This window comes from Ceratina calcarata, unplaced genomic scaffold (assembly GCF_001652005.2).
Source record: "Ceratina calcarata isolate Rehan_Ccalc_2016 unplaced genomic scaffold, ASM165200v1 scaffold351.2, whole genome shotgun sequence".
Lineage (NCBI taxonomy): Eukaryota > Metazoa > Arthropoda > Insecta > Hymenoptera > Apidae > Ceratina > Ceratina calcarata.
Window position 1 is genome coordinate 797,863 of NW_017158043.1, and position 24,605 is coordinate 822,467.

Here is a 24,605-nt window from a genome sequence, read left to right on the forward strand (position 1 = left end):
CGCGAACAATGGACCCTCCTCGTCGGGCCGACGATGTCAAACGTGCCACCGAGTCACGTGTGTGCACGCCCCGTGCGCCGCGATGCGCTCTTCGCCGCGCGGCGCGGGTGCAACAACCGTTCTCGCTCTCTCTCCGCCAACCTCGGAAATCCCATCTATTATTATTATTAGACTCGCCAAGCTCCACAACTAAAATGTTGTGCAACAGTAAAACGAAAAATTAATTTTAACAAAAAGTTTATTTGATCATTTGAAGAATAGGAGTGAGACGAGAATTAGGATAATTAGTAGAATGCATAATTGGCAGAGAACATAATACACGCTCGGACAAAAGATGAAAAGAAAGGACGTCGTAAATATCCGTGTTTTGTTCTCGTGTAATTACTGCGACGTTTAATGTGAGCGCGCTGAGTCAGTGGCATAAACTCTATAAACTAGGAGAATTACACTGCAGGCCTATCGTATGTAAGAGTGGTCGCAAGTATCGTTCCACGAGTCCTAATGGAGCAAAGATCACTTATCAGAGCGCAATGAAAATGCATTCCTATTATTCTTCCTAGGCTTTACTTACATTTCTCGTGTATTCGCGCTACATACCCCCGTCGTATTTTACGCGTTTTATCATGGATGCTTTACCGATTTTAATTTTATACACAGTTATCGTAATTGAACTTCGAGGTTCATCGTCGTGTGTAATTCAGACTTGTTATTTGGCGATATAAAACGATTTGCTGCGGCAGCGTGAAACTCTATTTATCCGAGACGCTCTCTTATACGAAGATTTTGAAACGTTGTTAACTTCTATGAAATACCGAGGCCTCTCGAGATGGCTCGGACAAAGAACAGAGGCAAGGTTTCTCCGCGCGGAACGAGAGAAGAGGATATCTTTAATGGGACGAGGGTGAAGCGCGAATATGTGACGGCGCGGCGGCACCGCGCGCGGATTCCCCGGTTTCGTTCCGGCGACGCGGCGTGTCTAGTTTCGTTTTACTCTGCTTATCATGAGAAATGGCGGCCGTTTATAAAACAATGCAACCGCCTAGGAGAGGAGGACGAGGAGCGGCGCGTAGGTGGCCTCCTCGGAACGCTGGCCGACGGTGAACACGGAACACGGTGACAGAACGAAATGTCCGTGCCTTAAATGGCCACCTGAGACTACCCTGTCGTTCCTACTATTCCTGCCGGCTGCCGTCGTCGTGCCGTGTCGCGAACGTGCCCCTTTCCTTACCTTCCGCTCTCTCCTCCTCCTCCTCTCTCGCTCTCTCTCGAAGCCGTGCCGCGTGTGTTACGCGCTTCGTACGACGCGTCCACGTAACGGCCTTTCCGCCTCACGTTTCCAAACCGTGAATCAATTATTTAATTTCGTTCCTCGATCTCACGGAACGTACCCTGTACCGAAATTGACCCTTTGCACTCGTCTGTCACGTTAGAAACGAAATTTCCGAAGAAATCGAGTGTAAACGGTCAGAACAATTGTTCTTCGATCCTCGGTCGGTTTATTCGAATTGCATTTCGTATAACGACTTATTAAAAAAATCCTTTAATAATCTGCATTAAATCTGTAAAAATTCATGTAACGAATACTTGCATACTCTGCAGTATTCAATTGCATTAACTCGAATGCAGATCCGTGCGTTAAATCGTGGCCGACAACTGTTCTCGCGCATTCAACGAGCAATCGTATAACTTTCCCCTTCGTTCGCATCTCCGCCTAATCTCCGCCACGGTATTTCCGTATTTCTCGTTCCCCTCGTTGGATTCTATCGCGAAGCAATGCGTTCTATGCGACGACGTGCTCGCGCGTGGGCGTCGGATCGCACGCGTAGGTGCATCGCGAGAACGTACGTCGACATTGTACCGCGATTAACACTTTGATCCCGGCGATATTTAAGCGGAATCTCGACACAGACCTTCCCACGAAGGTCATCCTTACTATCTACGAAACCTCGCTGGAAACGAACTCGACGAGTCCAATTCCTACGATTCGAATTGTTTGAATCCGTTGGATCAATGAGATTGTCCCGAGGCTATTCGATGCAATTGTAAATTCTATTCAAGTCATTAATATTTAAGGGGCTGTATCCGTGTCCGCTAAAAATTTAGGTGATCTTTGGGAATTTTTTTAAAAAAGTATCCCATCGAATCTTGTTAAACTTTAAGGACGTATTTGCTTGTGAATGAACTATGTAAAATAATTTTTTCGTACAAAAATAATGAAACGCGAGCGACTTATAGCGCTATCCCCCGAGACGTCAAAAAAGAAAGTTGATTTCATTCATGATGTTATCGTGGCTCGTGGATTCAGCTTCCTGCGATCGCTCACGTGCCAGTCTAACGTTGATTAATATGTATGCGAGATACGGTCTTTATTACTGTTGCATCGCCGTTAGATAAGGCTGCATGAGTCTTACCGTTACACCGCGTTAAACGCGCATTTGCGTGCACGCGAGTGTTCGAACGTTCTGTTAATGATTCTGGCTTCATTGTCAGCCGCAGATTGGATAATGGGACATTGAATTTTAATACAGTATTCGTTCGTCGTGACGATCCTCGCTTCGACAGCTTCCTTAGACTCGCTTCTTTAGCTCGTTTCTCTTCTTAGGAAGTGGCAGAATTTTATTCAGCTAAACCGAGATATTAAATATATGTTTTTCAATAATAGAGTCAATAGCGAGGTAAATCTATGCAGATATTTCTTATCGTGCAGCTCTTTTAAATCTATCGTACGACCCTTTCTCAGAGACCGTAGCTCGATTCGTTTACTGCATGTGCGAGCTTACGAATTGAATTTTTCTCACGCGTCTCGCCACGGCCAAGTGGTATAAGACCGTGCGTGTCAGACGAGTAAAAGTACCCGGAAAGTTTCCCTGTGTCGCATCGGCTGGGAACGAGCGATACGCAGGTTCGGCCACTATACGGTGGTATGTCGACGATCTCGAGTGGCACTCGAGCGACCGATGCAACGACGGATCGAGCGTACGACGGAGAATCAGGGAAGTGTGCGAACGCGAACGTGCTTTATTGATCATCGAACGAGATTGTGACACGTTCTTGATTCACGTTACACGCTTTTAATCTGGCATGCCTCGTACGATGAATAAGCTAGTGTAACGAATGGTTGCAGGAAGCCACGTTAATATGCAGGCTTGCGTAATGGGTTACGCATCGCGTTCATAAAGATGTTGAGCTACATCTAAAAATTACTTTTTAATGATCGTATTTGCGATTTGCATGTAAGTGGCTTTTAATGAATGCGTATTATAAGTGATTGTGCGCGCTGCTTCCGGTATTGAAAGTTTTAATTCATTGGTTTGACATCGAAGACGCGCAGTGCATAGAATCGAGATGTTTTAAATAATTTAAAGAAGTAGTAATATTATTTTAGTTCAATTCATAATATTTACGCGAGAAAAGTAATCTCTGTTTGGATTTCATTTTTTTAATTTTATTTGTACAAATAAGCTTACCTTTCACAATAGATTATTATTGGAAATTAATGAGCATCTCCATTTGATAAATTTCATTTAAATATCTACATGAGCGATTCTTTCGTATGACGAATACGTGGAATCAATTTTCTATTTGACGTAAATATTAGAATTATTACAATTCCTTACGAGACGAAACTATTTAGACTATTTAGAGTTTGCACTCCACGTCTCATCGATTTCTATTTCGATTACCTCACCCGTCTCGTTCCAAATATGTTGTTTCTCCGTTCGCCGAAGCGACAACCGCGTTCCTATCATTTTTTCCTGATCGACGGAGAAGCAGTTCGGTACTCGCCGGAGTCGGCGTCGATTCCATAGCGGTCGATCAGCAATTTTTCCGCAAACAGGCGTTTTCCGCAAATAGAAGCGTGTACGATGGATCGCGAAGGCCACGAAACCGATTTAAGATGCGTGACGCGCAACGCGCTGCAGCTAGCATACGTACAACACGTAAATACGCGCGGATTTACACTATCGTTCAAAAGTACGTACACACTTCCTTCCTCGTAAGTAAGTTATGCCGTAAGAGATGCGTGTACGTCCGTTTCATTAAAAATCTTATCAATCGATGACGAGATTTATTAGATCATTAACGTGTTTCGTTAGAACGTGTCATAGGTTTGATATACGATATCTTATCGAATCGACGCGTTTAAATCGTGATTCATTTTTATAAGGGTTTCTAGGTCGGTAAGTTTTGTCACGTCGTTCGTCACCGACACTCGTTGTCACGAGCACATTGAGCATGCAATAAAGAAATGGCAAGTATCCGGGTACTTTTGAGCGGCAGTGTACGTATATACGAGTCGCTGATTTATCGCGTCTCGGGCTCGTGCGCGCGATTCTTTCCGTCCTTTATCTCGCGCCATTATCTTTTAGATTGGAGAAAAATTGAACTTTCGTGGGTGCGTCCGTTTCCTGGTTGCACCGCCCGCGGCTCGGAAAAATCGTGACTCGGCAATCATGCTGGTTGCTGCCTCGATCCCGTGCGTGTCTATCCCAGTTGCCCCACCGTATAATGGTACGTCGATAGCATGCGGCGCGCGTACGATCTACACGTTTTTTCAATTAAAAACAAATTCAGGATCGTATCTTAATCTGGCACTGAACGTAGAGAATAAATGAATGTGCATAGATCTGTATAATTTGTTCGATTGAAAAATCAGCTTCGACGAAGGTGAAATACTCGAATGAAACGGCAGCGGGTCTGATTTATTCCCGGCGTTAATGGTACGCTCGTGGTACAGGTGAAAGAAATCTGAAGAAGCCTGTTAAAGATACACGATTTACCTGATAAAAAAGGGCTGTAGTGAAAGCTCCGAACGTTCAGTTATTTGACGTCGATTAATTTCTCTAACGGCGCACCTTTCTATCCATTTCAGAACGGTGAGAGGCTCTTCATCGGGGCGCCAGGCAGTTGGTACTGGCAAGGTAAGATTCTTTCTCGATACTTATTCAAAGTCTTTGATTTTCTTGAAACGCGACACCCTAGATAGAGTTTTAAATACGTGCATCGATTCGTAATCGAATGCCAAATATTCGAAGCAGCTAGAAATCTGAAATTCTATACTGTCGTGTCATCATCACTGTTTTCGATTCTTAATAGTAGTGCTACATCTTCAATAGCAGTAGGTACTAAATAAATGGTAGATCATATTTAAGTTAATTTATTGTACCATAATAAAACGTGTCTTATTCAAGATCGACCATAATCGTCCAAAAATTGTAAATAGAAATAAGAACCGGACGAGAACTTAAAATTTCCCTAATTCTGATGAGTGAATCAGACTTGTAAGAAATCGATTCGAATCCTCCCTTCACCCACTAATTCAACAGTGAACATTCACTGGATCGAAAAATACAATGATCGAGCTTTGATAACCCCTGGGCAAATGGAACGATACGGCTGCTACAGCTATTCGGGTGGTATCGAAACTTTCAAATGATTTAGAGGCTTTCGTTGAACGATTCCAGGTCAAATGTACTCGATCAGCACCGCTATGAGGTTGAAGTTCGTAGCGTCGATGTTGTTCGCCCCTGAAGCAGAAGGTAACGCGTCGTACTTGAAGGCGTGCCCTAATCTAAAAAGTGTCGACGTGTCTAAAACCATGCCCCCATTCAAACGCCTTTAATCAACAAATTAACAACGTTGCTTGTCACGCTCAGAGACCAAGTATCGCAGTTTCCGAAATGTTCAATTTAAATTCAAAACCCTAAGCGTATTCCTGTGCTTTCTAAAACGCTTTTTACTTCACGTACGAAAACGTCGATGAAGATTGATCGAACGTATCGACGATGACGATCGATTCGAGAGAGGAAAACATCATGCCCGTTCACTCGCTTGGCCCCCTTTAATTAATCCCCAATTACGTACATGTTCATCTGGCTTCCACTCATGCCGATACGTCGCGATTAACTTCTGTGATTAACAGTTTTGATTGAAACGTCGAACCGTCTGAACCAGAGAAGTGTCAGAACTAGACGATCAAGAGGAAAAGATTATTCGACGAACTAATTTGCAATTAACGTATAATCTCGTACGCTTGACAGTTTTTAAGCGACGACGCCTCCACCCCCACAGTGATTAATATCAGATTGACGATTGACGCAGCGTTACTCATTAACTGCTGCCGTCGTAGCAACGTTACAGGTGCAGGCTTCCTCGTAGCTTCGCGTTGTATAGCCGCAGCTACGAAAACATAATAAGAGAAGAGCAGCCTATAATAACTTCTAATTAAATCTGAGAATTACTATCGTCTGCTGCCACTTTAGTTGCCTGGTAGTAGCAATGATTGGAATAATCTCAATGTTGCTGTATTAGATTAATCGTTACGATCCAGCTTTTACGATTTCAAGTGTGCATTGTTACTGCAGTTTTCTGACTACAATCTCATATGAAATAGCTCGTATTTCACTATTCGATACTTTTAAATATGCACTTAAGGTTGTATGAGTCGTAAGATGTCTGCCAAAAGTTTAGGACGTGTAATGAAAAGCTGTGTCCAATATTTGAAGCAATGATCTTTTAGAAAATTGTCGGACTTGCTTTACTCGGTCATAAGGAATTTTTAGCGCATAATTTCTAATATTCTGATACACAGTTTTGGCATTTCTTTTTTGGACTCGTAAAATTTCTAAAATTTTGCACAGTGTTTTATTAATGTAATATCTAATAACTGTTAAAATTTCAACATCTAATAATTGTTAAAATTTCAATGGTTTGTCATTGTTTTTATGTAAAGATTCATGCAACCTTAAGAGAATCTACTTTTTGTTCGTTCGAATCGTCTCCGATACGGAATATCTCGGAGATGTTCAGGTACGAGTTTCGTGGGTCACGTCGTAGTCAGAAAGCAAACGTGTTTGGGAAAGTATGTGTCGGGAATCGCAGGTACAACTTCGTGATTGACTCTATCGATTGGTTTACAGGCCAAGCGTTTTCACAGCCGTTGAACAGTCGTACGAGAGTAATGTTCACGAAGGAAGGGCCGGCCACTGAGGACGATAGCTACATGGGTTACTCTGTCACGACCGGGGATTTTATTGGAAACGGTGACAGCGGCACCGCCGTCGGCGTACCTCGTGGCTCCGATCTCCTCGGCAAGGTATGCTCATGAAATATTAACGCGGTAATTGTAAGGAAAAGAAGATGCCGGGATCGGAAATTAATTCGCCGTTAGAGAAAGTACCTGGGAAACCGTTTCTCTTCGAACGAACGTTTCGACTACTTTTTGTCACGGCGATAATATCGTCGTCAAATAGATTCTTCTGCGACACGTATAATACGTCCAGTGGATCGATTAAAGAAAAAAGTTCGGCTGAACATTTCTTTGCGCCGATATTAGAAATATAAGATGAATGGGAATGGTCAAGAGTAATCGTTTACCGCAGGTCATTCTCTTCACCTCGAACATGACGAATCCTCGCAATATCACCGGGGAACAAATGGGCGCTTATTTCGGTTACGCCGTTGCTTCCGGTGACGTCGACGGCGATGGGTTGGACGATCTCATAGTCGGTGCGCCTATGTACACGGTGCCGGATAACCCGGAAATGACCATCGAAACCGGAAGGGTCTATGTGATCTATCAAGGCAGCGGACCCGAAAAATTCCGCAAAGTCGATTCTAGGTACTTCACGCAACGATTCACACAGTGATTCATATACTATTCTATCATTCCGTCATTCCTCAATGTAAATACAAGCAATTACACACGAGATGAATATAAAGTTTCTGTTTCTGTTTGATACAATCTATTAGGAGCTCGAATTCATTCATAAAAAGTGTGAATGGATCGGAGCTCGTATACGTAGAACGTTGAACTCCAGAGATAATTGTTTATCGTTGTCTCCCAGAGACGGGGAGAGCAACCGAGGACGATTCGGGTTGTCACTAGCCTCGCTCGGGGACATCGACCGTGACGGCTACGGCGACTTCGCGGTGGGTGCTCCTTACGGTGGTCTACGAGGTCGCGGAGCGGTGTACATCTACCACGGTTCGCCGACCGGCGTGCTGGAAAAATATTCCCAAGTGATCGACGCTGAGAATCTCGACGTGCCGATTCGCACTTTCGGATTTTCCGTGGCCGGCGGCCTCGACCTGGACGGAAATCGTTATCCCGATCTGGTGGTTGGCGCCTACGATTCCGGCGCCGCTGTGTTCTTCAGATCTCGGCCGGTGATCAAGATGGACTCCTACGTGTCCTTCGATCAAGAATCGAAACTGATTTCACTGAGCGACCCGAATTGCACGTTGTCAGACGGAAGCAGAGTCACTTGCTTCCCCTTGAAAGCTTGTTTCAAATATACCGGCGAAGGGGTCTTCGCGAGGCATAATTTTAACATTCAATACGTGCTGGACGTGAAGAAGACTAAAAGTCCAAGACTGTTCTTCTTGGAGCTCGAAGGAAGGAACATGATGAATCGCACGATCATCGTGGAGAAGGATCAGCAATTCTGTCGCACGGTTCAGGTCGGTGTAATTATAATACTTCAAACTATCACGTTCGTTCGCGAAGGGTTTACACGAGTTTACGTCGATATAAACTTCTGATACACTTTTCACATTGACAAAATTTATCTCTTACAGGTGTACGTGACGCCTAACATTCGCGACAAGCTGACGTCTCTGGACGCGGAGATGAGAATGAGCCTCGACGAAGAACGGTACGAGGACAACCGAGCGCGAGACCCGAAGATCGGGCTTAGACCCGTTCTCGGCTCGACGACGTCCAGGAAGGACTCTCTGTCCATCAGAAAGAACTGCGGCCCCGACAACGTGTGCATTCCGGATCTTCAAATGAGCGTGACATCGAACGTGCACAAGTACCTGCTGGGCTCCGGCGAACGTCTCAAGCTAGACGTTCTAGTGGAGAACAGGGGCGAGGACGCTTTCGAGTCGACATACAACTTGCAACTACCAGCCGGTATCGATTACATCAAAGTGGAGAAGATCGAGGTGATGGGTGTGCCTGTTCAATGTTCGGCGCCGAAACAGTCGAACAACAACACCCTTCGCTGCGACATCGGCAATCCGTTGCAAAAGAACGGAATGGTGAAATTCAGGGTGTTGTTACAGCCCGTCACGTCGCACGGTATGAAACCTGTGTACGAATTCGAAATGGACGTGAACACTACTAACCCGGAGAATCCGAACACGATCGGAGACAATCAGTACTCTCTGAAATTGCCAATTTGGATCGAGACGAATTTGCGCATAGACGGCGAGAGCAAACCGAAGGATTTGTATTACAATCCTGATAATTATACCAGCGAGGTGAACGTCACTACGGAGGCAGAGTTCGGACCGGCTATGACCCATAATTATACGATTAGGAACCAAGGTCCATCGGACGTCGTCGAAGCGGAAGCTTTTCTCGTTTGGCCTGCGCAAACCTTGGCTGGGAACGAGTTACTGTATTTGCTGGAGCAGCCTGAGACTTCTGGACCTATAGCTTGCGAGCCTGCGAACGCGAATTACCTGAGCTTGAAGGTACGCCAGTTTTTAATTGATTAACGAACGAATTGATAAAAATTATTCAGTCATTGATTTTTTTACGAAATTTGACAAGAATTTCTTAACTTTGCACAACTCGTACAATAAATCCTGTATAGTACTTATATTTAAAAAACGTGTCTGTTTCAGTTGGAGCAACGTAAAAGACTGTACCATCACTCGGACCCGTCTGGAGTAATCTTGGACGAGTCCCCGTCGGGCAGGACGATCAACGTGCAACGGGGATTCGAGGTGGACAAAAGTAAACTGCAGAAGGAAGTGGAGATCCATACTGGAGACAGTTCGGACGTCCAGAAATCTCGTCACTCGTCATCGTCGTCAACCAAAGTGATCACTAGCGAGACGAATAGATTTCAGTTATCCAACACGGGGAATGAGCCAAACGTCTTGATCACGACCTACACTCAGAACACTTCGGGGACTGGCTCCGTGAGTACCGGGGATTTGAGCGCCGGGAACAGAGGAGTGATCTTCCACACAGAGTCCGGTGGTTACAGCGACACTCTCGGCAGTGGTTTCCGGCCCACGGATAGCAGCAGTACTCTGGGAATGAGAGTTCCTGGTTACGAGAGTCACGGAACACGCGTGAATCAGAGTTTTGAGGCTCGCTGGGGCGAGGCCAGCGTTTCTAGAGATCGCACGTTCCAATCGGGCACGACCGAAGCTAATGTGAACTACAGCGACGACAGAAGACACCAAGAGTTATTAAGAAGGCAGCAAGAAGAACAACGCGTCAGACAAGAAGAAGAGGCTCGACTGGAGCATCTGAGGAAAAAGAACGAGATGCTGGCCGTGCAACGGCAGAGAGAGGAGCAGGAACGTCTGTATTATCAGAGGCAACAGGAAACGGAACTGAGAAGGAAACAAGAGGAAGAGCGAAGGAGGCAAGAGGCAGAGGCTCGAAGACTGGAGGAAGAAAGGAGAGTAGAGCAAGCAGAGATTCGAAGACAGGAGGAAGAGAAAAGGAGAGAGGAGCAAGCGGAGATTCGAAGACAGGAGGAAAGGACAAGATTGGAGGAGGAGAGGAGATACGGTAGTTCTTCTATGGGGCATCAAGTGACGGAGAGCGGGATCGTCACTGGTAATCGGGAAGAGACTGTTCGGGGAGGAGAGTTCGGGTTCCAGTTGCGTAACGTCACTTCCACTCAGGAATTGGAAAGATTGTTCGGTTCTCTGTCGCAGTCTGCGAGCGGTTATGAGCTGTACAACAGACAAGGCAAACATTTCGTTCAGTTCATGTCAAGATTCAGAACTTCGGCCGATAGGAGAGATTACATCGAATTCCAGGACGGTTCTGTGTTCCCTCTTCAGGATCGTTCCGGAGGTCCTAGTTACGTCTCTGACGCGTCCGAGGGGAGAGACAGCAGATTTTTGAAAACAGAGGGTGAGCTTTTAGTCGATTCTAGTGGAAAGGGTTTCATCGTATTGAAAGACGGCAGGAGGTTCCCACTTCAGGGTTCTTTCTCCTACTCTGAAGAACGAACTTATAATATTCCACAATCGGGCTACGAATCGAAGGATTACAGCACGTCGTGGAACGAAGAGCCTGGTCAAGAGAACGTAGAAAAGGAATACGAGTCTAGATATTCTAGCACTCACGAAGAAAGGCGAACGGAAGATCGAAGAGTGACCAGTAGAATTTATGGCAGGGACAATCACGAAAATTTGAACGAGGACGAAGAACCGTTCGGGGATTCGAACACGTACGAGAAATCTAGATACAAACGGGAAAGTGATATGGTCGATGTGAACGAGTTTATAAAGTTCGAGAGGCTTCATAGAAAACCCAGAGATCTCGAGAACGATCCCTTCTTGAGTCAAGGGTCATTGGAGTCCGGGAAAGAACCCGAAAACACTCTTAAATCGCTAGGGTCGGGTAGTCCTTGCGATAGCGTAAAATGTGTTACGCTGAGATGCGTTTTGGGCCCCTTGAAAAAGGATCAGGAAGTCTGGATTGCGGCCAGGTACAGGGTGGACGCGAGGACATTGAATAAAGCCGTGCCTCAAGAGAAAGTGAGAGTGTCGACTAAATTAGTGGCTCGAGTCACTAAGCAACCGTTCATAGGCACACCTGCCGAACAGGTGACCAAAAGTCACGAAATTAAGACGAACGTCGAGCCGAGTATAACACCATCTGCGCCGGACGTTATTCCACTCTGGGTCGTGGTACTGGCCGCCTGTGCTGGAGCCATCATCCTGTTGCTGCTTATCTTCCTTCTCTACAAGGTTCGTTCATGCACATCACCCTTACGTAAAATCGCTTTCTCGGCGAGAACATTATTTTAACGATACGCTTCTATTTCTTTTATAGTGTGGATTCTTTAAGAGGAACAGGCCCACGGACGCCCCGGAGAGGCAACCATTAAATAGAAATGGTCATTTCCAGCAGGGTGACGATCATTGAACAACGAGCGAAGAGTCGATCAGTGGAACGAATTCTCAAAAATAAGCCAAGAAATGCCTTGATCCTCTCTTCATCATAGAAAACCTAAATCGCGAGTGCCTTTGCAAACGAGGAAACTGCCGTGAAAGAGGTTTTTCTCTACTGCCACTGAATACTCCTTCCAGCTCGATAATGCAAGTCTCTAGTCAGGAGGTTTTTCTTTATTATATCTTTTTTAAACTAATTAATTTACTTAAGCTGCTCGTTCGGCAACGAGCAACGACCGATTCGCTGTGAAGGCTGAAGGGATGGTCTCCAGAAAATGCGTTTATGACTCGAGTACACAGACTGTACTTGTTTCTTACTTCGAAACGAAACTGCTTACTTTCAAGAACTCGAAAGACGATCGAACGAACTCTTCTGATAAAATATGATTACGATCAGAATGACTCGGAGAAAAGAGAATGGTTTCTCATGTACAGAAATCTCATACGTCGTTGACATATTTTTTCTGTCTCTTAAAACGAAGTACAGCTAACGTCGATTATTTATTAAACACTATTTCTATACTATAACATCGAATAACGTATAAGATACAGCGTTGTAACATGAAACCGGGACTTGCCTCGGTTCTATATGTGTATAATCTTGTAAATTATAGATTTGTTACTAAAAAATGTTCAGAGAGGAGTTGAGCTAACGCATATTAATAACTGTGTAGAAAGTAAACGAATATCGACAAAAAAAACGGGAATGTAGGAACTGATTTGTACATACAGACTTAAGATGAAATATTAAAATGAAAAGATATACATAATATTATTACTGTAATGTCTAATATCTTATTGTTACTGGCCTGAATAGGAACTCTGTTAAAGTAATTTCGGAAAGTTAATTTTTATTATCAGTTTAGTAGAAAAACCACAATGACATAATAATAGACGTAAAACAGATGCGTGATTACTTTTAAAATATTATTCCAATGTTCTCACTACGACAGCTGTACGAAGCACGTGTTTATTTAAATCACGTTTAAATCGGTATTAACTTACGTCGCGCACAAATGATAAGAAAAAGAAGGTATACAAAAATATACATCTCAACGATCTCGTTTCGTTTGATAGATTTATTTTGACAACGGTTCATCACTCTTCCTCTCTCTCCCTCACGCACTTCTATTCACCCTCCCTTTATTTTGTTGCTTCATTGTCATCGATAAAATGTACATATATAAAAATAATCTGTGAATACAATAGTTTTGTAAAATATGGTACCGCGCGTTTCTCTTAGTCTTTTCCTGAAGAGCCTCGAAGTAGAAAAGGGATTTTTTTAGAAAACTTTCTTGTCCTTTCAATGATTCGTTTCTTTGTCGCGATCAACGTAAAGATAATGAAACAAACAGAAATGTTACATAAAATGTGTGCCGATACTCTTAACTTTTTCTCCCGTGAACTGTTATTGGATAAAACGTTACAAAAATCAATATGTGGTTTAGAAAAAATATATATATATATCTATATATGTATATATGCGTATAAAAGAGCAACTGATAACATCCCAACCAGAATTATTTGCTAAAACCATCAATCGTCAATTACATATTCGCGTCATATGTATTCCGTTTCGAATACTTTCGTAAATTAAAATAAATACCTACATCCGATGCACGCGGATGCACTACCCAACAATATGTATTTACAATAATAATACACTAGGTTGCCTTTTCGTAAAACCAATAAAAATTCTTTTACATCGTTAAATTTATGTTAAATCACACGGGCGAATATCAGAACGAGTGTTTGTACTTTACCCACTGAACGAACGACGTTTCACGAGAATACGTGACCGACGTTTCCGAGCTCAATTAGTTTTGGAATTGATTTTGATTGATTTTATAATTATACAACGCAATACACGTGTTGCTACTGCGGCATGACACATGGAAAACAATTACGATTCTTCCTGAAAGGATCGCGGTCAACGATCAATCGCATCGTTCACAATTATCTCAATCAGACGGAAGCTAACTACGAGACTTACGATTCGCGGACAATGATCGAGATACCCGATTGAACGATCTCACGAAGTCGTGAGATAGTGTGACAATGTAGATAGTACCCGTATCGTTAAAACCCGCGATGATATCGCGCTTAATTGGAATTTTCTTAGTTTCTACGTACGAATGATTGAACTCCTTTCATTCGGATAGGAGGGATGATTCACGAGTCGAAAGAATAACCAACCTTTCGACGGTCGATCGTAGCTTTGGTTCGGTTTTCGATTAAGCTTCGCTATTGTTGCACGATGTGACTAAATCATGCACCACCTCTTCTTGGATCTCATCCTCGTATCAGCTGTCTGGAACCTGAAGACAGATAAAGAACATGTTGATCTAGTTCAACGAACATTTCCTTGGTTCAAAATCTATTGTTTTTACCTTCCATTGTAATTGATTGCCAATTTTGTACAGCTCATTCAATGATTCAGCTAATTTTCCGGAACTCTCAAGATCTTTGTATTTACGATAAAGTTCAAGCGCGGCTCTTGCGTCCTCGGTAGAATCGTGCGTCTCCGACTGAATTTTCTTGCCCAAAAAGTGCCACGTGAGGAAACGGAGTGATACCATACGGTGATGCGGCAAGTGAAAGAGCAGTACTGTGTCTACGATTTGTTCCGGCGGTACGACTAAATTTATTACCCTGTAAATATATGGAAGAGAAAGATACATAGAATTGACATATCGAAAAGGAAGATCATTGAATTATGGAAAAATTGAATTACCTAAAATCATTCTTTAGCCCGTGACCAACGAACATAATTCCGTTATCAACGAGAAATCGTAGTTTCTGGTACGTCGATTTCAACGTGGTCAAGTGTTTACTACTGAAATTGGCATCCAAGTCACCAGGCTGAATTCCACTGAATTTGGTCAAGTAATCGACTACTTGTTCCTGAGTGCTTATATAGTCGTCTATGAAAGGAGTTCCTTCTAAAGGTCCTTGACTGATAAATTAAAAACACAGTTTCAATAAAAAGACAGTTTCGATCGCAATTAAACAAGTATATCAATTTTACGTACCCACGTATACAAGTTATACGTGCGACGGACATGTGACTCGGTTTTATCGTAGACATTTTCCCATCGCTTCTCAGCTCCGCCTCTTCCTGATTCAAAGTTACAAATTCCGCATCGATTCCGACTAATTCCCCTATAAAAGTAATTTCAACGTTGTTGCATCCGAGTACTAATAGGTAAAGGGATTTGATTATTTTCAATTCGATACCTGTTTTGGGCATCTCGTCGGATGTCAACGGAGTAAACGTGATACCCCTTGTTCCTCCGCTTCTAGCAACGCATTTGTCTTCTCCAAACACGTCGTACGTGAGCGGACTCACAAATGGTGCTGGCTCGGGCTCTGGCACGGCCGTGTAATGAAGAACACACGGGACTTTCCAATCCAGGTTGAACCATACTGCTTCTTGCGGCGTTACTGCAGATATACTGGATCAGAAAAAGATGATAATGTATTTCTTCAAATTATTCGACTACTTTCTATTTCCAAGCAGAATGGATTCACGTACCAGAAATCGTTGAAGATGTACCACTGCGATACTGCGCTTCCACTCGATCGCTCGTGATAATTCGGACCGACTCGCAATAACGCGACGATGTTCCTTCTATCTTCGTTATTCTTGTCATCGATGTAACAAACGACGGCGCTCAGACTGTACCGCATTTTACTAGCTTTATCAGATTTCTTCTCTTTCTCCACGTCTTCATTGTCGGACGTACTCGCGTGATCTTCTGCTTTCTCTTCGGAACTGTTTTCAATCGCCTCGGAACTCTGCGATCTGCTATCACCTTGTCCGTTCTGTACAACAGGCTCTTCGGCAGATTTAGTATTCTCGCTATCATTCTTTGAACCGCCAATCTTTTCCACGAGCAATTCTCCGCTGCCGTTTAAGGAGATCTCGATATTGTGCGGAATCCACGAATGAGAATAATACAAGTGGCTGGGTGGCGTTGCGACCGGCGTCGAAGTCGTTGTAGGCGGTGTGACCGGCGACGTCGATACATTTTCTATAGAGATATACGAATTGAATAACAGAAGTTGAAATTACGCGACAGTGAATACATGAGGCAAGTTACTATACCTGGATCTCTGCCAATGTGTCTGAATCTACAACCAATTCGGGTACAATTGTTACCGTACCGACATGGTTTTACGGTAACGGGGACGGGACTCGAAGACGGGCTACTGTCTTTGCCACTTAACACTTTCTGAACCACTATGTCCATTTGCGCTTGCCAGAATCCTTTTTCCTGTAGGAACGATCATTTCCAAACGTTAGAATTCATGACAGAATTTACTGTTCGTCGAATAGAGTGTATGTTATGTATAGACCCAAGGAGGACATAAAAAAAATGTTTTAAACACACGAATATGACAGTCCCTCCATACATACATACACACGTAACATGTAAATCACATATAGTGTTGGATGTACCTGTTGTGTATCTAGACCACAGTTCAGAGCCAGTATTTGAGGTAGTTTAGTCAACTGTCGAGATTGGAGAGTAGGTGTAAATTTCTGACAACTGTCACACCATGCGGGTGTAATTTTCTCGGGTCTTAAACTGCAGGCAAGAACACTCGTGAATGGAACCTCCTCAGCTACAAAGGATAAAAATTAATTTGTCTCGTTTCCTTTCCGACGTGGAATCAGCCGATACAACAGTAACGGTCAACTAGAGTTCAAGTAATGTCTTACAAGGATTCGTTAATTCTGGATATACTAAGTTGCACAGCAACATGATGGAATGTTTCGTAGCTTCTTGCCCACATTTGAGACAGCGGTGTATGTGCATCTGTTCGGATCCAAACAGGCGACTAATTTCTGTCTCCTCGTCCCGTACCTCGTTTTCTTCGATAGACTTTTTGCTGTTCTTATCTATTCATGACAAATATCCAAATAATTTCTGCTGATGCGTTACGAAAACACAGTAATATTTAAAATACATGAAAGGAGTGTCGTTCTATCATAGGAACGTATTAACGGTCAGATAAAGTAAATGTCTTCGGAGAATGTCACTGTATCGGCAATGTTCGTGCATGTTTCGTTACTTGATATTTCAATTCTATTTAAGAAAGACGCGGAACGTTAAATTGTGTAAATATATACATATTTGAAAAAGCATTGCCGTTACAAATACATATAAATAGACCATGCGTTTGCGAAAAGTAATAATGAACAAAATCTGAACAAAGGGTTAACAAGCGTTCTGTATAAGTGTAGAATAATAAAAAAATTGACACAGTCGGAGTATCCGAAGAATATAAATACGAAAGTGCGTCCGATTAAAAAATAAAACTTCTAGAAAAACGTGAAATCATATTCTTTGGATACGGTTTAATTGATGCAACAATAAAAAGAATCACATACAAAATGAAAAATAAACACAAAAAGTGCCCAATTAAAAGGATACACGTGAATTGTGTTTACCTTTCGATGTGATCCACATATATTTACCATCCTCCTCCTGTTTTCTCCGCTTTTTCCTCTCTTCGTCGTGACTCCTATACCGAGAACCGATGTCTTGTAGAATGCTGGGAAAGTCCTGTTCGTTATAAACGAACGGCGCGCATTTCGGTCCTGATTTAAGCCGAGCGGCTTCTTCTTCCTCCTGCTGTCTTTTTCTCGTTTCCAGAATCTCGTAGTGAATCTGGTGTAATATGAATCTGTTCCAACTCTGAAAAAAGATCGACGCCTTCGTTTAAGAATACCGTCCTGTCACACAGTATGTACAATTCCAAATTAATAAGCGTACTTGTATCAGTCGATTCAAATTCGTTTTCCGTTTCGCTTCGGGATGAAGATCGCTGAGTATCAGTCCCAAAGCTGCCGCCTCAGGGACCGTCCTGAAAGCCCGCAGGAAATTAGCGGCCTGGCAAGGCAGACCTCGGGAGGTATCCAGCATGTGAAACAAGAATCCTAGCTCGCAAGACAGACAGAATTCTCTTTGGCACGAGTGAGAGAGCAATGCTATTCTGACGGGTTCACAATAATACAGTAACTGAAAAATAGAGACGTTTAGATGATCCGTTCTTAAAAGAGAAACAATTAATTTGAATTACCTGTAGCATAGCGTTACAGTAGCTATTGGGAAGCGTGGCTTCGAGGCCGCCGAAGTTGGTGCGGTTGTACTGATCGAAATCGAACTCGTCGTAACCGAGTCGTGAGTATTTTACCTCGATTTTACGGTAACGCTTAGGTATGGCCACAAAGGTACCGTCGTCAGTTTTAGAACGCGAATCGCCAGCGAAAAGCTTCGCGACTACGCCCCGTCGCTTTTCCAAATTGTAAGGTACCTGGAAAAAAGGTATCATTTCTTACTCTGATCGTTCAAGCGTTTCGGACAAAGTCTCTTCTGTTTCTTCTTAGAAATTTACGCATGGACGAATACTCTTGTTACGGAAGCGTTCGATGTACCTGTACTTCAGAACGTGAAAAAATAAATAATACCTATTGAAAACACGTGGGACCGAGCCAATAAGTCAGGCTTACGTGTATGTCTTAGAAACTTTATTTCATTTAAATACAACTTCGATCGTTACATATTATTCGCGGGAGGTATATTCTGTATAGGCGACAGGTGTGCTAAAACTATCGAACACGATTTAAATAAAACGCATCGCGTTCCGATGCGAAATCCAAGGCAGTGATTTATGTTTGTTCATATTAACCGCGTATATCTTTCTTGGAAATGTACGTTTCGATAAGCTTTTGGGTGCGATGGATCAACAACAAATCACAAACAGATAATCGCCTAAATGCAATTACCGTCGTCCAATAACTGCATTTTTACACAACCACGATCATACTATTACGTACACCTTAGAATAATTTGATACTCTCTCGTTTTTCATATTCTCCTTTCGTTCATATAACGACACGAAAGAAATCATTAGAATACTGTCGCTAGCTTAGGAAAATATATCACGTTTTTATTTTCGATGTTGCTCACTATATTTATCACGAAACGTTATCAGTCTTAAGTCACGTAATATCATTGCTTTCCTTAAATGTACAAGCCTCAACTTATAACTGTAAGGCTAAAATAAAACTCATTTAAAAAAGTCGTGGATTCTAACTCCGTATTGTGTACGGAGCTAATAAATCTCTCACAGAAACAACGCGATCGTGTAGAAAGTCGAGAAAAAAATATAAATGACAGTTATCATAGGAAGTTTCCTATAATAATCTTTCGAGTTTCCTGTTAATATCCAAATAGTAAGAAAATTAAAGAACAAACGTAATTTTATGTAGTGTGTAAAGCTGAGAAACTCTAAATAAAAGAAGGATGACAGAGAGTTTGGAATTTAAGGCAGCTTTAGAAAAGTTGGTAAAGAATATTGTAGAAGAGTGGGAGAATATTGTTTCCTCACTTGATTTCTGCGATATGCCTGAGGATTCGGGGCATAGCCTATAGTCCCTTGCATTTTCATTGTGCGCAATATTTCAGGATCGATCGCTGGCGTTTTCCTGTAAAATTATCTCTCCTCAGTTTCATCCTATACTTTCTTTCTGGGTAAACAAATTATAACTACTTGCCTGTAAATCTTTTTTAAAAATTCCTCTGGCCAATCACTCAATAGAGGTTGTCCAGTATATGTATATGGTATTGTACTCAATGGCGTCACGTCGTCATCGAACGATATAGATGGAAGCGATTCGACTGGATCAGCAAATTCTGTTGGCCTGAATAAAAATAAAATTATTTTTCCGCGTTCATCTAATGGATCATTCGAATTTCATTCTGCTTACTAACCTAGAAAACGTATTAAATTGCGGCTCAGGTGTATTCGTAGACATAAGGTGTATAGAACCTGCTGAATCTCCAAAGCATAAACACTGAGACGTAGAAGATACGTCGAACGACAGTACCATAGCTCCACCAGTCGCAACCTATTAATGCAAAAAGAATCTGTACAGTCGAACGTTATAGCTGACAATCATTCTCTCAAGACATGTCATTTACCTGGTACAAGCACGTCATCGCTGGCTGCACGTTGGCATAGATAGTGTCGAGAAGTTGCATTTGCCCCAATGGCGATACAACAGCCAAACGGCTGGAGTAACTGGGTAGAAATTTTAACAGCAGAGGATATACTAAAGTCGTAACAGGGCTCAATGCTCTCATTTGTCTCAAATCGTATGCCATTAAGAATCGATCTACCGACAGACCCTGTCGACTGAATACAATGATATATTAGTCAAGAACTTCGGTATCAAATCGATCTCGATATACTCTGAGTCTTACCTATTGCTAAAACCACAAGTGACGAGGTAATTTCCTTGAACATCGAAGTCACTGAGGGACCCACTATGCGTTTCGAAAGTGTGCTCTACCGCCAATGTATTCGGATCCCTCAGATCGATTCTTCCAGCAGGATTACCGCAACATACAAGCCTGCTATGCTGCCTCAAAATTGCACAACCGTTTTCACCTACATGCACCTATAAATATAAAACGGTACTGATGTCTGTGAAAAATCTACTTCATATCTGATCACTTACTAGTCCAATCTCTTTCCCTCTGGTAAGATTAAAGTCAATTATTTTCTCTTGATGTCCCCCCATGAGTAATCGCGTTGGTGAAGTTTGGAGCATACATTGCATGTCTATCATATTCGGAGACCTACAATATTATTCATAGTAATATTCATACAATTGTTACGATTGATGTAGTAACGTACATGTGCGAAAACATCGGTATGCCCCTTCTTAACTGGCATCGTAGTAAACTCTGGGTCAAGATCAAGATTCCTTCGTCTAAAGGATGAATGTGTCGTATTTCTTGAGTGGCATGAACTTGAAACGATGTATATTTTTGTAAACCAGCTCCATAATAAGAAGTTACGTGACCCTATGGAATATTATTTATCGTTGAGTATTTTAAGTGACTTGAAATAGTGTATCATTTGATGCAACGTAGACATGTATGATAGCCTAGCAGGAGTTATGACAATAAATCGCATAAGTACCCCTTGATTCCCCATCCACATAAGTTCCTCGACGTTATCAAAAGTGGTTGTGGAAACGCCGAATCTATCCCCCCCGTCTGCGAGCAAGGCACGAGTTTCATGAAACTCGGCCCCAGTAAACTCTTCTCCAAACTGTTCTGCAGCAGGTACATATTCATCGCCGGGCAAAGCATAATTCGATTCTTCCCCTGCAACGAGAGATAAGAAAAAATTGATCGGAAAACGTCTCGGCGAGAATCTGTTGTATGATCAAACATAACTTGCGACAACATTTCAACACTGAACGAACACAGGTTATCGATTATTAACGTTTGACAATCTTTCTTATCATTGTTTACGACGTTTCGATATCTTTGCTCCCGAACGGGCATTTAATAATCGTTCGAAACAGTAACGTCACACATGATTTAAACCACGACCTCGCGCCTGAACCTGTGAATTTTGGAAGCTGACGAGAAGCCGAACAGCTAATTAAAACTAAGCATGTACATCGAAAACAACGGAAGGAGAGAGGGAGTAGCCAATAAAGGTTCACCGAATGGGACAAGAATTGCATACAACGTTCGTTTATCATTAATGTGGGAAACAAACATCGCGTGATACTAACGGTTAATGGGATGTTAATACAGTGGTCGTGTTTCACAATTCATGCAGCGAGAATCACGAGAGCGGGAAAGTTGGAGGAATGGTTTCTTTATCCTCGCGTCTTCGAGTTCAAGACATCGCATGCTCCCGGCAAAAGTTTTGGCGCCTTCGGGGAGAACAAAGGAACACTTACAGAGAAGTTCTTGCTCGTCACTGCCGTTACTGGTCGTGGCCTCTACGGGCTGGTCGTAATGGCTTAAAACCGTGGGGTAATCCATGATATTCCTCAATTCAGATCGTTCCTTTTTCAAACATGGAATTGCCGACGATACGAAGCTGGCCGTGGAGTTGTCCGATTATCTTTTCATAACAACTCTTTGTTCGGAGCACACGCACACGCACGCATTCAGTCGCCTTGGCAACTGTGCAACAAGCGAAACACTTACAGACAAGTATCCACGATTTCCACAGCACCGAACGACTCGACTCGCGAGAACTTTGACCAGCGTAATATTTCCCGCACTCTTCTACCGCGATAAATAAGCCGAATCGTTTATCGGGACAACTTTAATTCATGAATCCACTTTCCTGCGCGTCTCACCCTTGTAAAGTCGTACAAGCCTGTGACGGACTGCCAAGTGCCAGTGGCACAGGCTTCCAACAGGGATCTTCGAATGTATCCCTCGGCCGGAAAGTGGGGACGACGCGACCATGGTGGGGACTGGTACTTGACGGGGGTATGCTAATAGGCATGGTCAGCGAAGGCGCATGAGGAGAATACTAGTGGGGATCGAAATACGGGCGAAAAAGAGGGGAAGCGAGCCGTGCGGGATAAATTCTGAAATCCCTGCTAACGTGCCGTCGCCAACATCAGGTAGCCAAGCTTCGCCTTCGGGACCATCACGTGACTAAATAGCGGCAATTCCAAAACACTAAATTCAAATGGTGTATAGTACATGCCCTTAGAAATCTCAAATCGTATTATTTTTCAAACCGTGGATTTACTACATTTGTAATTTAAGTCTTGTTTTATGTTTTCAAAACGAAAGGTATTTGAGAATGTAAAATAATGAAATAGGATTTTACCAAGAAATGTGAAATATCATGTATTAATTAGTGTAATAATAAATTTTATTGTCCTCTAAAAAGTACAGTTTTTGTTAAGGATTTCCTAATAAATGTTTTGTGATTATTTAATGTTTGACTAGTACCTTCGTACCGTAACTTAACATCTAAATAATAGGATATAATTAATTTAATTATTTCATATTTATGGTTGTCTAGTATATCTTTTCCAATGAATGCGCGTCAAAATTTTTAAATAGCGTACACATATCGTTGTATTGTTCAAAGAGTGCACGGTACATGCACGGTATGAATTTCCGATATGATAAACTCTCACTTGCTGTGTGCCTTTTTTAAAGTATTTATTCGTATAGTCTGTTCTTTGCCGAGATGATGCTTATACATTTCGACGTTGGTTGGAAGTATAACTGTAGCTGGTGAAGGGAATTTTGTTAAAAAATTTTGAGGAACTTAAATAGACGATTGTCCTTTAGGGACAGTAAGGAGATTGGATCCTAAAGCGCGTTTCCCACTGGCCGGCGGCGTCGAAACGGTGCCGCCGCCGGCACGGACAGACAGGGCCGAAACGTTAAGTTGCGAGATATAGGAAAAAGCGTGTAAAAGCTGAAACTTAACATTGCGGCCCTGTCTGTCCGTGCCGGCGGCGGCACCGTTTCGGGGCCGCCGGCCAGTGGGAAACGCACTTAAGTCGTAAAGAATACGTAAGTTTCAACCAGTCATAAAATACCGTTTTAGAACGGATGAGTAATCCATGACTAAGTACTTAAGCCGTTTCAAGCCGACTCGCACAAGGAACCATAAAAATAGAGTTTTCCTTAGGAAACCGTTACAGTCTCAAGGACAATAGACCATCCTACGTAAAAGGACAACTAAAAAGCCATTACACAAAGTACCAACCCGGTCCCAACACGTAAAATCCCATCGATGGTTTTAAGGGACCGCTTGTCCCGGGTTATTCATTATCCTTTCACCGTAAGCGCAAGCATAATATAACAAAGAAAAATTATACGCTAAAGTAATGCTTAATATAAAAATATGTATTGCGCAGCAACACAGATTTAAATTCCTTATGGTTGTTACAATTATTTTATGTTTACAATTGGTAATTTTTAGCTTGTTTTCTACTTTAAAGATATTAAATATTTTTTCCGTGATAGTACACGTTGTAAGCGTATCTTCTCGTGGACCTTAATGACCCACAAGATTTATGTGCAATAAAATTTGAATTTGCAGCTATACATTCATCTATTAATGTTATACACGTTAAACATTTTACTTGTTTCAATAGTTTACGTTCTGCAAACCCTGCCGTGTACATCACAGCATGGTGTAGCCCTTCGTATATACTATGTAATGATAGATACTCTTCAATATTTGTGTCTTCGTCGTACTCTTCAACGAGATTTGCTCTACCATACGTCTGAATCGTGATTTCAAATTACCGCTAGTTGGTCACGTGATGGTCCCGAAGACGGAGCATGTATATGTATATAGTCAAAGGTACAGGCGTCCTTGAGTGTAGCGACATCTGCTGCTTCGTGTGCCGGTCAGTGACGGCAATAGCTATTAATGAAAATCACTATTTAGATTCTAGTGTCAATTCAAAGTGAAACGAAGACGGAAGCGTGTGATGGAAATTAATTGAGGAAAATTGCATTAAACGAATTGAATGAAGGTGCGTAGATGTCACTCATGGTAAGATTGGGTAAGATACGAAAGTGGTGTCATTTGAAATTTCTACGTGATAACCGTAAGAACTCACGTGACCGCGAGCTCGCGATTTTATTGGTTCGAGTGTCGGCCATTTTCCTCTCGTCCCCGCGTCAAGTTGTCGAGTGTTTCGGCATACCAGTGTTCAACTTTAATCATCGAAACCTTGTATGCACATAATTGATACCAGTTCAGATGCTTAATTACAACATACTTAGTACTTCAGGTATTATAATCACTGTTATATCGATATGCAGGCGTTCGACTTTAATATTTAAACTTTTTTG

The 24,605-nt window shown here is 42.5% G+C and overlaps 3 protein-coding genes across 9 annotated transcripts in view; 2 read left to right on the plus strand and 1 right to left on the minus strand.

Annotated features, from left to right (window-relative positions):
- if (integrin subunit alpha inflated) overlaps positions 1 to 12,707 on the plus strand; it is a 54,734-nt gene extending 42,027 nt beyond the window's left edge. Inside the window, exons 6-13 of one of the 2 annotated variants that reach the window (XM_018025381.2) lie at positions 4,874 to 4,922; positions 5,466 to 5,540; positions 6,921 to 7,096; positions 7,383 to 7,621; positions 7,848 to 8,463; positions 8,581 to 9,483; positions 9,637 to 11,733; positions 11,819 to 12,707. In XM_018025381.2, the coding sequence (XP_017880870.1) occupies positions 4,874 to 4,922; positions 5,466 to 5,540; positions 6,921 to 7,096; positions 7,383 to 7,621; positions 7,848 to 8,463; positions 8,581 to 9,483; positions 9,637 to 11,733; positions 11,819 to 11,911 (4,248 nt within the window). In that variant the 3' untranslated portion in view covers positions 11,912 to 12,707. The remainder of the gene's footprint in view (positions 1 to 4,873; positions 4,923 to 5,465; positions 5,541 to 6,920; positions 7,097 to 7,382; positions 7,622 to 7,847; positions 8,464 to 8,580; positions 9,484 to 9,636; positions 11,734 to 11,818) is intronic. The other variant, XM_018025382.2, reaches the window with a different exon arrangement.
- A 294-nt stretch (positions 12,708 to 13,001) lies between these two features.
- Positions 13,002 to 22,198, minus strand: PAN2 (PAN2-PAN3 deadenylation complex catalytic subunit PAN2). 4 transcript variants are annotated; one of them, XM_018025384.2, is made up of 21 exons: positions 21,716 to 22,198; positions 20,938 to 21,125; positions 20,650 to 20,819; positions 20,471 to 20,591; positions 20,214 to 20,410; positions 19,932 to 20,145; positions 19,722 to 19,858; positions 19,505 to 19,651; positions 19,339 to 19,435; positions 18,028 to 18,261; positions 17,721 to 17,966; positions 17,423 to 17,642; positions 16,664 to 16,843; positions 16,400 to 16,566; positions 16,046 to 16,214; positions 15,473 to 15,971; positions 15,175 to 15,392; positions 14,970 to 15,099; positions 14,672 to 14,893; positions 14,328 to 14,589; positions 13,002 to 14,255 (listed from the first exon to the last, which is right to left on the minus strand). In XM_018025384.2, the coding sequence occupies exons 1-21, from the start codon at positions 21,798 to 21,800 to the stop codon at positions 14,241 to 14,243; spliced, it is 3,918 nt and encodes a 1,305-aa protein (XP_017880873.1). In that variant the 5' UTR covers positions 21,801 to 22,198; the 3' UTR covers positions 13,002 to 14,240. The 4 variants fall into 4 exon arrangements, with proteins under 4 accessions (XP_017880873.1, XP_017880872.1, XP_026669650.1 ...); XM_018025383.2 differs by having other exon boundaries at positions 17,396 to 17,642; XM_026813849.1 differs by lacking the exon at positions 21,716 to 22,198 and adding an exon at positions 21,197 to 21,450.
- A 2,063-nt stretch (positions 22,199 to 24,261) lies between these two features.
- LOC108625439 (nascent polypeptide-associated complex subunit alpha, muscle-specific form) overlaps positions 24,262 to 24,605 on the plus strand; it is a 224,591-nt gene continuing 224,247 nt past the window's right edge. Inside the window, exon 1 of one of the 3 annotated variants that reach the window (XM_026813959.1) lies at positions 24,262 to 24,283. The gene's annotated coding sequence lies outside the window, so the exon portion shown is untranslated. Of the gene's footprint in view, positions 24,284 to 24,421; positions 24,545 to 24,605 lie in introns of those variants that run through there. The other 2 variants (XM_026813958.1, XM_026813956.1) reach the window with 2 other exon arrangements.